Source organism: Pleurodeles waltl, chromosome 3_1 (genome assembly GCF_031143425.1).
Source record: "Pleurodeles waltl isolate 20211129_DDA chromosome 3_1, aPleWal1.hap1.20221129, whole genome shotgun sequence".
Lineage (NCBI taxonomy): Eukaryota > Metazoa > Chordata > Amphibia > Caudata > Salamandridae > Pleurodeles > Pleurodeles waltl.
The window spans coordinates 650,011,170-650,029,078 of record NC_090440.1 but is presented as its reverse complement, the minus strand read 5'-3'; the positions used below and the strand labels follow the sequence as shown (position 1 = coordinate 650,029,078).

The 17,909-nt window shown below is 45.7% G+C and overlaps 1 protein-coding gene across 2 annotated transcripts in view; it reads left to right on the top strand.

The window, feature by feature from the left end:
* The window catches only part of TOLLIP (toll interacting protein), a 199,891-nt gene that overhangs the window by 84,958 nt on the left and 97,024 nt on the right, over positions 1-17,909 (top strand). For both annotated transcript variants that reach the window (XM_069223148.1, XM_069223149.1), the window contains exon 4: positions 10,610-10,762. In XM_069223148.1, coding sequence (XP_069079249.1) covers positions 10,610-10,762 — 153 coding nt within the window. The remainder of the gene's footprint in view (positions 1-10,609; positions 10,763-17,909) is intronic.

Sequence of the window (17,909 nt, the reverse complement as noted above, 5' to 3'; positions counted from 1 at the left end):
CCCCCAACACCTCTGTTTCCAAGATGGCAGAGGTCTGGGACACACTGGAGGAGCTCTGGGCACCTCCCCTGGGAGGTACTGGTCAGGGGAGTGGTCACTCCCCTTTCCTTTGTCCAGTTTCGTGCAAGAGCAGGGCTGGGGGATCCCTGAACCGGTGTAGACTGGCTTATGCAGAGATGGGCACCATCTGTGCCCTTCAAAGCATTTCCAGAGGCTGGGGAGGCTACTCCTCCCCAGCCCTTCGCACCTATTTCCAAAGGGAGAGGGTGTAACACCCTCTCTCAGAGGAAATCCTTTGTTCTGCCTTCCTGGGCCAGGGCTGCCTGGACCCCAGGAGGGCAGAAACCTGTCTGAAGGGTTGGCAGCAGCAGCTGCAGTGGAAACCCCGGAAAGGCTGTTTGGCAGCACCTGGGTTCTGTGCTAGAGACCCGGGGGATCATGGAATTGTCTCCCCAATGCCAGAATGGCATTGGGGTGACAATTCCATGATCTTAGACATGTTACATGGCCATGTTTGGAGCTACCATTGTGACACTATACATAGGTGGTGACCTATGTATAGTGCACGCGTGTAATGGTGTCCCCGCACTCACAAGGTCTGGGGAATTTGCCCTGAATGATGTCGGGGCACCTTGGCTAGTGCCAGGGTGCCCACACACTAAGTAACTTGGCACCCAACCTTCACCAGGTGAAGGTTAGACATATAGGTGACTTATAAGTTACTTATGTGCAGTGAACAAAATGGCTGTGAAATAACGTGGATGTTATTTCACTCAGGCTGCAGTGGCAGGCCTGTGTAAGAATTGTCTGAGCTCCCTATGGGTGGCAAAATATGCTGCAGCCCCTAGGGATCTCCTGGAACCCCAATACCCTGGGTACCTAAGTATCGTATACAAGGGAATTTTATGGGTGTACCAGTGTGCCAATGAGAATTGGTAAATTTAGTCACTAGCCTGCAGTACCAAATTTAGAAAGCAGAGAGAGCATAAACACTGAGGTTCTGGTTAGAAGAGCCTCAGTGATACAGTTAGGCACCACACAGGGAACACATACAGGGCACATACTATATACATACTATGAGCACTGGGGTCCTGCCTGACACAGGTCTAAAACATACATACAGTGAAAATGGGGGTAACATGCCAGGCAAGATTGTACTTTCCTACACCTCTGACAAGATACTATTGGAATCAACCATATTCTCGTTGTCTTGGAAGTATTGCTCCCCCACTCCCTTGAGCTGTGATATCTTAGTCCTGTCTTTGAAATACCAGGGGTTAATTGATGTAGAACTGCCACTGTCCTGTGTGTGTGTCTGACCACAGAATGTAGCTTCCACAAGCGAATGGTCTGAGATGCCCCTCACCTTGTGTTAGGCCTGGCAAAATCTATGTGCACGTAGATGTTGTATGAAGATAGTCTACTCTAATTGTGAGTTTCTGGAGTGTGTTGCCGAATGGTAAATATATTGCCACTCATGGGGATTGTGTTCTCGCCCCAAGTCAGTCAATCCCAAAGCATCTATGAAAGCCGGTACATGAGACCCTGCTATCCCCCTCAAATAGTTGTGCTCTGCCAAATTGTAGGGTCCATTACTGCATTCAAGTCCCCCCCCCCCCCCCCTTCCCCCCTCAGGATAAGGACACCTAGAGGCATGCTTACTATCACGGAGCGCAATTCTGGTAAAGTTGGAGTGCGCATCTTTTGCGGGATATCGGCAGAGCAGGGATTCAGCGTGCACCCGCACCAGTTGCCAGTCTGCACCAGAAATCTACCGGAGAGATCATACCATGTGTGTTGGGAGTGACTTTTTAACCAATATCTCCACATCCCTGCAATCAGTCGTAAAGCCTGCATGTCAGTGTAAAGCCCAACCTATCCAGTACCAGGTAGCGATAACCTTTCAGATGGATCTCCTGCACCAATACTGTCATGGGAGTTTCTTTAGATATTGTTGAATCATAGTCATCTTGGTCTTGCTCCCCAGACCTTTAAAGTGTTGCAGTGTGGTGTACTCTCCACTAGAGAGGTGTTAGATGGACTGTCCCTCCGTACCATACCTACATGGGAAAAAGTAACACGCACTGACTGCACCCCATTGCCCAATCTCACACTGAGCATCCATTGTTTGTACTGCTCGCCGCTGAAACAAAACGGTGTTACACTGAACTCGAATTGAAACATACAATACCTCAACACCCTCCCCCAACCACTAACCCTCCTGCAAAGCAGGCTTCGACCTGCCCACCACCCCAAAATTCTAAATGCCTGTCTCCCCATCAACAACATATCAGTAACAAGCATATGGCTTGAAGAAGCCTGTAAAAGAAAATAGTTAGCCAACATAACATCCCTTAATACAAAAACATCTGTGTCATTGCCATGCAGCAGGTGATGGCAATTGATGACTATATCTTGTAAACGATTACTGTAGCAGTTTCTCGGAGCCAATGTACAGTCAGAGCAGATCGTAGGTTACTCGCATCTCACTGTCTCAGTCACGTCTGAGGTGTGTCCTCCTCCTGATGTTCTGCCTGCCAGGAGCCCAGGCTACTGGATTGTCGTTTCTCTTTCAAGGCGCCCTGTCTCTGGCTCTTTGAGGTCTTCCATCCATCCCATGTCTTCTTCTGCGTCTCAAAGTGCCATGCCCTATCCGAAGCAATGACTTGAAGTCTGGCTGGAATAAACACCATATGCTTCAGTTCTGCCTTGTGTAGGGCTTTCTTAACTTCTGTGAAGCTGCACCTCTGCCGTTGCACCTGCAGCATGAAGTCTGGGAAAAACATGTATTGTTGCATTTTCAAAAAGCACTTAGTCTTTCACCCGGGATGCCTGTTGAATCGTGTTGCGATCTCTTAGGTTAAACACCCATGCAATGATGTTTCTCTGTGGTGCACCTGGTTTTGGCAGAGGGATCAGTGCCCTGTGCGCATAGTTGACTGTAAAAAAAAGAAAAAATGGGAGAGCCTCTTCAGTAAGAGGTCCACTCTTGTTCCCTTCGGTTTCTCAGGCACTCCCACCACTCGGAAATTACTGCGTCTGGTGCTTCCTTCTTGGTTGTCTAGTTTGGCTGCCTTAATTCAAGGCTCCTTCACTAGGTGCTGGACCCTCTCCTCGAGGGACTTCGTGGCTGCTTGTAGGGAGACCATATTTTTCTCACTACCCTCTCTTTACTGGACATTTTCTGACAGTCTGCCTGGAGGAGAGCAGCGTCTGTTGTGACAGCATCCAGTTTTGGTTCTATTGTGCCTTTCAGGTCCTTTATGGGTGCCATTATTTCTCCCAATGAGGGCTCTCAACCATGCACATCCCTTCTTTCCTGTGGATCATCGGTGGGCTCCGCACACCCACTTCAGATGCCAGGATGGAGTTTGGCACTACATGTTTGTCCATCTTGTTGAGTTGCATAGGTTGTGCACCGCGGCCCCCTTCCATGATGGAAAGATCTGCCCCTAGGTGGCCACCTTGATCACCTTCAGCAATAACGGAAACCAGTATTGCACCAATGGTTTGTCAGTTTCTAGGTCCGGGGCACCTTGAATCGCCAAAGTTAGTGTTGCACACATGGCAGCCGGGCATGTGTAAGTACCATGGAAAATATGTGCATCCAGGCCCCAAACCCCCAGCAACCTCCACAAAGAATCCCCCTCTGGGCTCCTCTGGTGTACAGTTGCTTTTAATTGGGTCAGTCTTGCAGCGCCTAGAAGTGCAGCTGCAGCTTCCATTGAACCAATGCTAGCCACTGTCACAAATATTCTCAGCCGCCGAAGCCCAACACTCACTCGTCCAGTCTGCAACTTCTCATCTCGGGGTCCCCCAGAGTAATTAGGCGGGTAATTAGAAAGTCTGATAGCCTGGTAGGCTTTGGGGTGGTTTGAGTTGCAGTGATAGAGCTCGGTGATCGCTACGTTCCTTTCATATTATTGCCTCTAGAGCGCATGTATTTCACTGAAATTATGGTTTTTAGTATATTTGTGAGGTTACTTTAGTATCTCATATAAAACTGGCTATATCTCTTGGGCTTACCTAAGAATGATGCACCATTTGAAATGCTGACTCATTGTAATGTGTAAGCCTAAATTGCTAGATGTTAGTTCGAAACTAGATGTTCAGTTTTGCTGTAGTTCCCTTTTTTTATATTTGTTTTTATTGATATACATCTTCATGAAGAAGATGTATCTTTAATTGTCCTAGTGCAGTTTCTAATACAGGATATCAGCTGTCTCATTAATTATCAGTTGTCATACATGTTGTAAAAAATGTATATTTCAGCGCATCACAGGATTGGCAGTTGCCACAGATCATAGTATGCTTTGTAACAATACAAATTTGTTCACTAAGCCAAAGCACATCACCCATCAAGACGATCATACAAAAAATTGGCATTGCATTCTCAAGTGCAAGTCACTGTCAATGGGAGCATCTCACTATCATTGCCACCCCTCTGGCCTTCATAGTCTCTCGCTCTGAGGGTTTACAAGGGTGGAGTGAACATATGGAGAAGCGTTTTATTAAACCAGATTATCAACCTGCCCCTCCTCCATTGAGAAAAAATAATTGTAGAGCTAGATTCGAGGAACACTGTTGATATTATATTGTGAATACCTGATGTGTCCCTTTAAGTCTTTAACCTCTGTAAATAGCCCCCCCCTCTCGTGCCCGAGTTTTCAAGCCATGCTAGAAGTTGCCTATGTGTGTCACTTTCTGCATGTTGTTGGCCATATGATCCTAATTGCAAAAGTTCTTGAGCCACTCCACTTGGGTAGCATAGTTTTCCCTCTCAGATATTATGCAGTGTGGTCTGGGTTAGTGACAGCTTCTATCCCCAGCTGCCTAATGGTGTGCTCCAGAGCTGTCAGTTCCCTGCCTTGTGTTTTTCTGACTCCCCTTGCAGCTCCAGTTCAGTGGTCTCTGACCATTACATTAAAAGCTTCCCATTTTGCCTCCGGTGAAGAGGCTGTATCCCCAGTTTTCCTAACAAAAAAAAATCAATAATAACTTGCCTCAGCTGTTCCTGGAAAGTTTTGTCCAAGAGAAGTATGCTCTGGAGTCTCCAACTGGGGATCAGTGGATGGGGCATGCCCTTTTGTATGTGTCAGTTAGGAGTTATGGTCTGATGCTGTCCGTCCCAGGTTATTCAGTGTGGGTGATCTTCAGGGATAGTAGTCTAGAAGCCACAAACATATCTTATTGAACGTGTAGGTCATGTGGTGCGGAATAGAAGTGTTCCCGGTGATAAGCGTGACACGTTTGTCAAAGGTCTTCAATGTGTCAATCCTGGAGCCATTTTGCACAAGTCTGCCACTTGGATTATCAGGGCAGACAGTAAGGCTGGGAACGGTCCAGTGCTGTGTCCAGTATACAGTTAGCATCCCCATGCCTCCATCAGTCATGACACTGCTGTTTTTGTGGCCAGTTTTACTGTCAAGTTTTCAAAGAAGGTTTGTTGGTCCACATTAGGGGCATAATTAGAACCGAGTGTAAGTTCTGGCCATCCAGCCTACTGAAAAAAGGAAATATCTGCCCTCTGGATCTTTATCAATCTCAGTAGCCTAGAAGGGAACCCTTGTCTTCACCCATATTAATACCCTCCTGCCACATGAGGAGTAACTAATGGCGTATAGCTAACCTCTCCAGCGTCTTTGTAACTTTGCCGCTCCGTGCGGTGTCAAATGGGTTTCCTGGAGAAATGCTGTTTGAGTATACCTCCTCTTAAGTATGGATGGACCTTGTACCTTTTGATTACCGAGCCCAGGCCCTTAATACTCCATGTCAGGAATATGTATGTAGAAATGATCCGTATCTAAGTGTTAGTGTCTCCTTTACTGACACCACAGTTTAGCCCGTGTTCTCATCCTTCATCCTCACAGGAATTGGGATGTATGATGGAACCACGCATGCCTGAACAACGTATGCCTGAACAACGACCATGTTGTTTCCACGCATGCCTTTACAACAATTTTACATTGTAAAAGCATGCCTAGTGCTTGTGTGGGAACGACATGCATGGTTCTAGCATGCCACCCCCCCTACCCGCCCTGAAAACATAACTACCCGACTCCCCTTCCCTAAAAAAATATATACCCAGACACCCCTACCCGCCCTAAATACATATCTACCCGCCCCACCACCTGTCCTAAAAACATAACTACCCCGCCACCCACCCTAAAAACACAACTACCCTGCCCCACCACCTGTCCTAAAAACATAACTACCCTGAACCCCACCACCCACCCTAAAAACACTACTGCCACAACCCCGCCCCACCCGCCCTAAAAACACCAGTACCCCGACCCCCCCCATCAGCCCATAAATCATAACTACCCCACACCTGCCCTAAAAACATAACTACCCCGCCACCCACCCTAAAAACATAACTACCCGACCCCCCCACCTGCCCTAAAAACATTACTACCCTGAACCCCACCACCAGCTCTAAAAGCACTACTACCATGACACCCACAACCTGCCCTAAAAACACTACTGCCACAACACCGCCCGCCCTAAAAACACAAGTACTCTGACCCCCCCACCCAACCTAAAATCATAACTACCCCGACCCCGCCCTAAAAACATAGCTATCCGACCCCCTCACCTGCCCTAAAAAAAAATAACTACCCCGACCCACCACCACCCACCCTAAAAACATAACTATCCCAACCCTTAAAAAAAATAACTACCCGACACCCCCCACCCTGCCCCTTAAAAAAATAACTCACCCTCACCCCACCCACCCAGCCCTAAAAACTACCTCCAGCCCCATTTACCTGAGCGCATCCTCTCCCGATGCACTTTCCCTTTTTCTCTACCTTAACTTAGCATGTGTGTTGCTCGGCATATGTGTGGTTATGGCAGAGAAAGAGGGAGTTGTTCCAGTAACTGTGGTGACGGCATCGCAGTAAATGCGTCTCGTTGTGTTTGGCGCGTTGTAAGTGGTTTCCACAGGAATTTTGGGTGCCCCCTAGCTGCCTGCAAGGTTTTTCTATTAAATCCCATGTGGTGAGTGATAATTTAACAGCATAGACACTCTCCCGGCAACCACCAATCTCCAGGACTGGCAACAACTGCCACCTGTCCATAACTATTCCCTATTGAAGGTTAAATGTGTGTAATTCCTCTCTGCTAAGGGTAGAAGAAGAGAATGGGGTGTAGTATGGATAATCAGATATACTCCCTACTTCCCCGCCGGGCCACCAGCACTCCCTACATGTCCCACAGATTTCATGGCACCCGGCGCTCATCTAGCCATCTTAGTTAAACAAGCTATAGACTCCATCCGTGTTCCGCATTCTGCCCCACTTCACCATTACCACCCCCAGTAGTCATAATAGTAGCACACAAATCTCATCCACTCTCTGTTCTTGTTTCCAATGTCAAAAGTCATCTGCCAACTGAGGCAAGAGTACTGGCATTGCAGAGGCCTCCATTGTCTCTAGTTCGTGTGCCAAGGCATCTCCAAAGTCCTCAGGGGTTGTTGAGTCTCTCCAGTGCTTTTGTTATCCATAGCCAACACTGCAGCCAGAGTCGCCTCCCTCCCTTCTTCCCTCTGTTCCCTCATATGGAGTTTAGCATTTTCCTACCTTAGCCATGGTGCCCGTTGTCTTTTAGGTGAAGGATATGGTTGAAAGTGTTCCTGCCTGCCTCTACCCTGAAAGCCTCCAGCCAATACCAAGACCTTGCAGCATCTGTAAAAAAAATTGTTTTACCATCAAGCAAGTTCTTCAGTGCAGTCAGGTACAGCATATTGGATATCTTGGTCTTGCAGAGCCCTTTTGACAGCAACAAACAGTCTCTTTTTGCATGTCAAGGGGGTAATCTGGGTATAAAAAGCCCCCCCACCCCCCCAATGATTTTCCAACATGAGGGCCAGCAAGTCTTTCCTATTTCAGAATACTGTCGCTATCTTTAGACTGCTGTAGACGGGCCACTGCCAGTTTTGGCAAATCACCCAGAGGTGGGAGACATGCAGGGAACTCTGTGAGGTGTCCAGGGCAAATATCTTGGTGAAAGCCTGGTGTGGGGGAGCACCTTCTCTGCCAACCATGCAGCTAGATAAGATTCCATGTCTTGTTTCTTCGCTCCTTTGGGCAAACCCATGTTGGGTATATTACTCCTGCAATTGCCTCTTTATGCATCATCCAATCTGTTCTAAGATATTTAGTAGTTTTGACAAACTTGTTACTGTGGGATACACATTGACGATGCGTAGTTGTAAGCCTGCATATTGTTGATGCACTTTCATGGCCAAATTCTGCTGGTCTTGGTGCAGAAGCCCCAAATCCACTACAACTGCATCTATTTTAGACTCCAGAGTCTCTCTTGATCTCTCAATGGCAGCCAGTATTTTATGCAGCTTGTCTGGCTGACCATCGGACTCAGTTGCCTGGAAGTCCTGCGACTGGGGAGTAATTGGATTTTCATCCTGCGATAGATGGCAGGAACTGTGCCCCAATTTGGCTGTAGTGACTGCAGACAGCCTGACCCTCTACCCAGCACTCATTGTGACTGTGCAGCTGGACCCAAACACCAGATGTGAGCTATGTTTTTTACAGCTGGCAGTGCATACATCTCTGTTAAAATAGGTGAACGGTTGTAACTGCATCCCCCAGCGCAGTGCAGGTGAGCTCAGACTTTACCCAGGGGACAGCCGTGCGCTTGCTGTGAGGTTGATTCTCAAACTCCACTCCCCGGTTCTGGTGCCCCTCCACTTGGCGTAGTTGCCCTGTGCAATGGGGAGTTGTACACAGTGTATCCTGGTTTCCATGTCTGTGGGGGTTGAGGGTTGGGTGGGGTTAGTGCAGTGTGCCAGTGAGAGCTCCTGTGCCTCAGACCTAGTTAGGAGCCCAGCCACCAAGGGCCCCCCTGTTCTCCACTGTGTCCTGCTGCCCCGTCTCCACAGGGCTATTCTACCAACCGCGTGAGCCGGTACCTCTCTGTGGCTCCTCTCCACCCGGCAAAGACCTACTGAAGTGTATGCCTCCTCCTCTCCTGTCCTCACGATAGGGGGCATCACGCAGGTGGAGCCAATGTCTCTAGTACAAGTATGGACAGGCCACTCCCACAGATGATTAGTGCACCAGGTCCTCAGGAATCTGGGTGATGAGTCTGGACCGTCGAGGATTGGTCTTCACCTTGGCTGCCACACATAGCGGCAGTCACCAGAACAATATCATTGCGCGCCTGCCATTTTGAGGCTGCCCACATGGATTTCCCTTAGTCAGCTCTCCTCTCCGCTACTCACCCTAAGGGCATCTCGCAGGTGGAACCCATGTCTCTAGTACAAGTATGGACAGGCCACTCCCACAATGATTAGTGCACCAGGTCCTCAGGAATCTGGGTGATGAGTCGGGACCGTCGAGGATTGGTCTTCACCTTGGCTGCCACACATAGCGGCAGTCACCAGACCGATATTGCGCGCCCGCATTTTGAGGCTGCCCACGTGGATTTCCCCTTAGTCAGCTCAGGCTGCACCCCCCCAACCCACCCGCCTCCCCCACACGCCACTATAGGCCAACCAGCCACCTCTCAACTGGCTCCTGGCCTTCTGGATTGCTGTTTCCCGATGGCCTGGAACACCGGGCGCCGAGTTTAATGGCCTGATGGGAGCTTGCAGGAGCTTGTTCCGTTCTACATGGGCACCAAACCACGTCCCTTTGTTAACTTTCCCTTATAGGTAGGACTCTCAGTTTTGTGGTATTTGTTTTTTAACATTTCTGCCTTCTGTTTTTATCCATATTTTTAATTTGCTCATTTAATCTGTATTTGTTCCATATTTATTTTGGGTTTTGTGAAAAAGTTAAACTGAAACTAACCTATTTCCCCATTTATTCAATGGATAAATATACACTCTTCCGAGAATTCCTGAGATTTCAATCCTGTGAACACCCACAGATGATAAATCAATCCACTTATATGAAAACATCCAAATTTTAGTGTCAACCACTGCTTTTTAGCCCTTATTACTAAACTTGTTTACTGTTTTAACCCCTGTACTAATCCGCACAGCTATTGACCGGGCAATCATGACTGCCAGCATTCAGAATCACTCAAAAAAACAACTTAATTTCTGTTTTTATTCACATTTAAAAATAAATACAGACAGAAGAATTGATTTTCCATCTGTCTTTATATGTAAAAGTCAGTTAAAATGGAAAAAGGGAAGCCTTTCTTATATTCAAGTCACCTGAAGATTTCTTAGGCCTATGTTATCACTGCTCCAAGAACTCTCTGTTTTGTGGTGTTTTTGCAGCACGTCTCTTGTCACGAACAGTGTCCACATTCCAGCCTTTCTCTATAAAACCACATTACGTGCTGCAGTGGTGTTTTCAGTGCTATTATCTGAGAAAGGCGGTAGTGGCTTTTTCGTTTAACTCACAAGATTATAAGATGTATGGCACTTTAGCTCTGATCATTCCTCCTCTTTCCATGACTAGTTGCTTGTTTTTGTATTTAAAGATGAAAATTCTGTTTCAAGATGATTAGATTGTTTCCTTTTGTTGAGTGAGGACATGGAGTTTTAATTTCTTGAACATAGAATGCATTTCCCAATTTCAGTGGGCTTTACCAAGTAGAACAGCATCACCAATTGTGTTTTTCTTTCTTCACTCAGCGAGCCTTTTCAATGGATGATCGTATTGCGTGGACGCATATTACTATACCAGAATCACTCAAGGAAGGCAAGGTGGAAGATGAGTGGTACAGCCTGAGCGGTAGACAGGGTGATGACAAAGAAGGGATGATAAACCTTGTTATGTCCTACACGGTAAGTGTAAGGAGTGGGTCTGGGCTCAGCGTACAGGGTATGTTTCTCATTTTGACTTTGTGTGAGCTCTGTACATCTGTTTTCCTAATTTTATAAGAGAATTGAACAGTCTGAGGACCCATTCAGAGTTTCTGGGGCTGGGATAAGGATATCTAAGAGACAGATTGCTAGCACATTGAAAGAGGAACCTAAAGTACCTTGGATTGCTACCCACAAAATCACCAATCACCAAATAGACTCAATGTTTTCATTCAGCTGCTGATGACTAATTTAAGCTTCTTAAAGAATGTAAAGGTTGAAGTACTCCTCTGTGTGTGTGGACTGAAACATCCATTGCAGGGATCACAGTTTGATACTGTTGGTCACAAATTTGGTTCCCAGAATTCCACTCAGCCTTTCATCCTTTCTGTTCAATAAACATAAATGCCTTTGAGTTGGGTAATGCTAAACATTGTTTATAATGCCACAAAACTGCCAGGGGTCAACTTCTGCTCTCGGAATACACCTGCTTTGTTATATTACTTTTGTGGCCAATGGAGAGCTGTATGAATTGTTTTCTAAGGATTCGTCTTACTGCATTACTTTTTAGCCTTTAAATTACACATTCATGACTGTTTGAGTTGCCAGTTTAGCTTAAATGTAGAGGCCTGAGACCACTCTGCTCATAGACATTCTGTAATTGAGAATGGTGATGTTTCCTGAAAGGTCTGCTTGTTCTGATTTCTGGAAAAGAAACTGTCTGCTCCGGCATAATCCTAAATTTGACCTGATGAGCTGCAAGACTTGATAAAGGCTCAGTATTTTCATGTCAGTTGCAGTCATACAGTCTCTAAATAGTTTGGGGCCAACTAATCTGACCAGCTTAAGCCTGAACTGAAAACAGACCAGAAATCTAGAAATTATTGTTTGAGAGTTAGCTAGTGGATTTAAGTCATGAAATGTGAAAGGGAAAGGGATGATGGTGACTAGGTGCAGACGTGGAGGCTTCATTCTTTAAAAATGGAAGGAATATGGTCCCTGTAAGTTTCAAATTGAGGAATGTGGATGTTGCTAATGGCTTCTGAACTTTTGGATAGCCTTAGCAGGTAATGGAGAGAATAAATAGTCACACATTTCTAAATTATATGTACTAGATGTGGGCATTCATTGCTGAATTAAAACCTATCTGTGTATCCTGCAGAAGGTGGTGGCAGCCCTGCATTAGAAAGAAGTAGTAGAGTTGGTATTGAGGAGAAAAATGACATGGATGCACCTCTCTGTAACTTCTGTTCCCAAAGAAGGACGGTGGTCTTTGTCCCAGTTTAAAACTTAGCATCTTGAAGTTGTTCCTTTCTTAAGGTGCTGTCGAAGCTCAGGTTCTTCATGCACTGAAAGCAGAAGACTGAGCTGTGTCCCTCGACTTTACAGGGCACTTTCCCACTTACTCATCCTGCAGTTACACAGGAGACGCCTGTGTTTCATGGTAGGATCCACAAAACTAGCAGTTGTCCAATTGCTGTCTTGCCATTCAAAATCAGCACCTGGAATCTTTACAAATGTGCTGTTGGTGGTTGCAGCTCATCTGAAGATCGGGGAACCCTGTGTTCCTGTACTTAGTTGACTGGCTGATAAGGCCAAAGTAGTGCAGATATCTGACCACCTGCAGGCAACATCACCTCTGCCGTTTGGTTAGGGCTTTTCAAACAGTCTGCCAAAGTCTCAGCTAGCATTCATATGAAGAGGACTGGACACACAATCCTTGATAGTCTTTCCTCTGCCTCAGAGGATCTGGGACATTCTGGATAATAATCTGATGTTTCGGGAGTGGAGTGGCAGTCTTTATGGTTCTCATCCTGGTGGGTCTGCTGGTTTGCTGAAGAAGATTCACCAGGATCTGGCCCAAGCCATTATCTCCCGGATTGGCTGAGAAGGGTGTGTTACACAGACCTCATGCAACTCACCCTGTGCCCATGCTCTTCCTTTCATTTTGGACACCCTCTGAGTTGGAGAGACCGGTTCTGCACCCCAAACTCCAGAGCCTCCAACTTTTTGCTGGTGATTGGGCGGGGCACCTGAGCTTTTTCCAACTGCCACTGAAGGTGATTAACATATTGCTGTCTCATTTGCCTTTTCAGAAACTCTTCCATCATCCGGAGCAGACACCGATTTGTCACATTGTGTGTAGGGCAGAATATAAATCCTTTGAAAGCATTCCTATCAGAACTCTTTTTCTGTCACTAGTCGTTCTCGGTTGTGCAGTGGGCACTGTCAAAGGATAAAATGCTGTCCTGTCTGCACTTCTCTGCCTTTCAGATCAGCCAGCTCCTCACAAATCCCTGACCATGGTCACGTTTTTGAAGGGACTGACATACGTTTATTCCTACACCATTTGTAATGCCCCAGTGGAAGGTGAACCTTCTTTTGACATTTTGATGGGCGCCCCCTTTGATCTTTTTTTTATTTTTGCCAGTTACATTTACTGTCTTTTAAAACTTAGAAACATTGCCAAAAAAACAAAAATGGCCTAGTACCCGCCTGCTCCTCTAAACAAAGTCAAACATTTTTTTTTCTGGAAAGTAACTTCAGAACTTGGTGTTCAAGCCCTTCTACTTTCGCATCTGGATGTTGATAGTGCCTTACTCCATGGCCTCCCAGACGACTCCACATGGGCACCCCTTAGGGGTAACCTGCACACTGCAGCACATCTCATCCAGGGCCTGAAGAAACATGATCATTTCACCCCCATTCTGCTGTAACTCCATTGGCTCCCCCTGTGAGCCCACACCATCTTTAAAACCAGCTGCATCATTCACAAAACCACAACCATCTCTCCTGTTTATCTTGCAATCTCACCATCTCTGGTGCTTGTGCACTCCTGAAGCCAGGACCATCAGATTGCAGACTAAGTGTAAAAAAGAAAAAGTAAGACAACAGGCCTTTTCCATCTATGCACCAAGGATCTGTAACAAACATCCCTATATCCATCAGGACCTCCCTAACTCTGCTCAAATTTTGGAAAGAGTTGAAGATTCACCTCTTTAAAGAAACTGCCTCCGAATGCATTAACTGTACACAGCTCAGCTTCCTCTCATATTATTTGCCAAACCTAGCCAAGCCCAGACCTAGATGGCAGGAGAATGCACAGCATGTGAATATACAGCACTACATTCCATGAACAGACAGGGTAGGTAATATTTTTCCTTTTTTTTCACAAAACTGAGGGTAAATGCAGTGTCAGTGAAGCGTGTGGGCCCGTACCTGCACCACACTTTACTCCCTTGGAACATCTCACTCAGCACAACGCATTAGAGGATGTGCAAACAATTTAATTTATTAAGATAATCCTTCTTTCTTGCTCTGTGCATTTTGCTGTCCTGGTCTCTTAGTCAGAGTGAATAATAACAATATGCCCGGATGCAGAGTCACTCATTAGTGACACACAAAATATTTGAGGCCATGGTTTCATTATTATCCAGCAGAGGTCACCTGGAAGCGAAGCGTGTATATGATACAAGGAGTACCCAGCATCTTTAAGTTAAGGTGTCCCTTTTGGGCTGCAGCACTGTTTGTGCCCCCACAAGTGTGACAAAGTAAAGCATGTCTCCCAGCTTGCCACTGCAGGCTGGTAGAGCAGTTTTAAACTGCTAACTCATTGGCGAATATAGGGTTCCACGCAGACAACTCAGCAGTGCCACCTTCTGAATGGGAGTACTAAATCTGATACTTCAAAATCAAAAAAAAAGTTAAACCTGATTTGTTTTGCTCAAAGCAAATTTAATGTAATGTTAGCACAAATGGCAAATTTGAAAGTTTCCACTTTGTTGCCCAAGCTTTCTAGTGACTGATTACAGTTGCACACAAGCTACTGTTCTTGAGACAGACTTCTGCCACCTTGGTGAGAAGTGTGAAAGACTCTCAGGAAGGAACACAAAGGCTCTGCTAAGGCAAGAGGTGTGACCTCCCCATGGCAGGAAGGCCAAACAGGGTCTGAACCCAAACATCAGGCTTCAAAGGGGAACCTACCTTTCAAGGGAAAACGATGATCACACAGAGGAGGAGCTGCTCTTTAGTTTTTGTAGACAGATAGCATCTCGAGCAAAGAGAGAAAAAAACATTGCCAAACTGTTTTTTCAAGGTGAGTGAGGCCCCCTGGTAGCTGTACCTCTGGGATGGGCTACAGAGCTCCACGCACCAAGAGCACAGTTTTGACATGTTGAGAGCAGACAGAATAATACACCCTGAGTTATGGAGATGTCACAGTTCGCAGGAAGTTGACAACAGGTTAACTGGTATGCAGATTGGCTAGTTACCTGCATTCCCCGCCCCCCCCTCCAGTGGTCATAATGGCATAAAAGTGGCACCCTAGACCTCAGATAATGTCTGCACTGAAGAGTTGTTTAAAGGAGGACTGTCCTGCTGTTCCTTGGAGCCAGCAAGGAGAGGCTTCACCAAGACTGGACTGCATCTGCTGCCCCTTGGGCTAGAGAGAGAGCCAGTGCTTGAGCAAAAGTCACCCCAAGTCTCAGACAGAAGTGACTCCAATAGTCAATTGAGTGATTTCTTGTAAATAGCTACAGGGCCACAAAAGCTGAAGAAGTCTGCCTTGGTGAGTTGTTAGCCAAAAATGCCGGCAGTGGCTAACCTCAGAAGTGAAACCTGGGAGATGGAGTCCCAACCCTCAAAGGTTGTATCCAAATCTGCTGGAATCAGGATGCAGTTTGGTTGCACAGCAAGAAAGTTATTGCCAGTTAAAGGAAACCTCTGGCTTTGTTATAACTGGAGACCAGTAGACCAGTGCCAACTGGGACATTGACCCTTCTGGACAAATTTACCCCACGTCCTATACAGAGGGGTTGCCCCAGGAAGACCTCTGTCTCAAGATCGGCAGCCTTGGTGTTCTTGAGCATCTTGAGCATCCTATATCCCTTGCATATGGACCACTCCTTTAAAGTTCATGACGGTTCTCCAATAGAGGATGGAACTGTACAGGAGACCGATTTTCCACTGCGAGGTAACTGTCCACCTGGACCTCTTGTCCCTGTGACTCGCTCCCTGCCAGAGCTAATCGCCCAAAAAGAGCCGGAGTAGCAGTATACAACTTAATAAGAGTTCTACAAAGTTTACCGCTAGCACGGTCTGTTACAGCAATTTATTGTGCAGCTGATATGAGCAGGCTTTCAAAAATGTGACTCGGGATGTGTGCTGTACAAAAATCTCGTTTGGTTAAAGAGATTATAATGTTGCTGTATGCATAACAAGAATCTACACCACATGTAGTGCACGTAGGACCACGGACTTGCCACTATTAGCATTTCGTTACTGTGGGCGGGGGTGTGAGTGTTTTTAAGTTCATGATTAGAAGACTGATGCTTTGCCTCATGCGCTGCTTTCTCAAAGCACGTCAGTCCTCGTTGAAGTCTTTGAACTCTATGAAAGACAAACTTAGTGAAGGCATCAAAGGCAGAGATGAAGTATCAATAAAAGAGCGATGTGCTTCTGGTCAAATCATGGCATCTATCGAAGTTGTAATGACTCGACGCCAGCGCTTCTTCAATGTGCACAAGTTGTTTCAATCTTGTAAGGCAACGACTTATTCGACTAAAGCCTCCTGTCAGTGCATCCTTGTCTTCTGCTCATATTTTCTGATTCCATCGAGAAAAATACATTTGAGTAGGAGTCATTCTGTACACAGGTTTGGCGAAATCCTTTCCGTCCCTAAAAGGAGTGCTCTGAATGAGAGAGAGACTGAGACTTAGACTGACTCGTGTTTCAGAGGTTTCAGCCGCGGGACAGTCAGTCCAAGCCTGTTCGGGTTCACTGTCTCTTGATACCAGCTGAGTCGAAATTTAAGAGGCCAGCTGTCTAGCTTGTTTATTTACTAATCAAATATTATTTTCATTTATTAAATATCTATGTATAAACACCCAGGACAGCATGTTCCAAGAGAATATTCAGGTCCAAAGTCACTACGCAAAATGTTACAGCTACATCATCTTTAGCTACACATAGTGGAAAAAACGCTTTTATAGCATTGGAAAGGGGAAACAAATGGATTGGTAATTTCAGTTTCAACATGGTTCATGACATCATTAGGTTTTCAACCTTGGTTGTTGCACTTCATTTGTCCAATTTGGAAAATTAACTCTTTTCATATTAACAAAATAATTATGTTTTTCATTCAAGAGTTTATTCTTTACGTATACTTTACGCCTTATATAAAGAACTCTGCGAAATCGGTGAAAATGTATAAACTTAAAACAAAATATTGAAATAGTAATTGTGAAAAAATAAGTTAGTACAACGTGCTCCAAGTTTTCGAAAACCTCGATCGACCCTGATTGATAACATTTACAAATGCCGTGGTTTAGCTGAACTAAGCCTAGAGCGCCATCTTCCGATCTTATGCTGAATTTCTTGAGTCTTAAACTTCACGGGCGTTTTTTAGGTCTCGCCTTTGGCTCGCGCTTTTTTTTCGATATCTGATGTATCTTAAACAAAGCTAGCAACAATTGACAAAGCCAATAGGTATCTTCTTGTGGAACTACTGGCGTTGCCGATGCTGTGCAGCATGGTTAAAATGAAACAACAAGAAAGGTGCTATGAACCATCGGCCCTGTCATCTTGTAGGCGGCACCAGACACGTACGGACCTACAAAATATGGGAGGGAGGGGGGGGGGAGAGTTTTATTTATTTATTATTATTATTATTTTTTACTGATCTAAGTTGGATTGATAACTTTTTATTTTAATTATTTATTTTTAGGGAGTACCAAAAAGTTGTATTTATTTATTTATAAAAAAAAAAAAAGTGGGTGGAAAGAAGCAACAAGGAGAGTGAGGTGTGAAGGCAACACGGAGGGTCCTGGTGGTCACAGAGGTTGGGGTTTGGGTTGAAAGCAACATGGAGGGCGGCGGGAGAAGCCATGTAATGCGATGAACACTATCTTTTCTTAGTCCTGCACAGCAATTAAAAAGTAGAAGGCTATCAAAAATGAGGTTTCTGCACATATTTATCTGTCCAGCGAGCACTCGCCCTAAGGTTTACAGCACCATCCTGCCATAAAGTTCGTTCTCAATGTGCTCATAGTGATTTCCATAGATAAGGCCAACAGGTTGATAGCTATAGACAATGTGCAAATGTTTCTTAATGTTTGGTATGATTTAACTA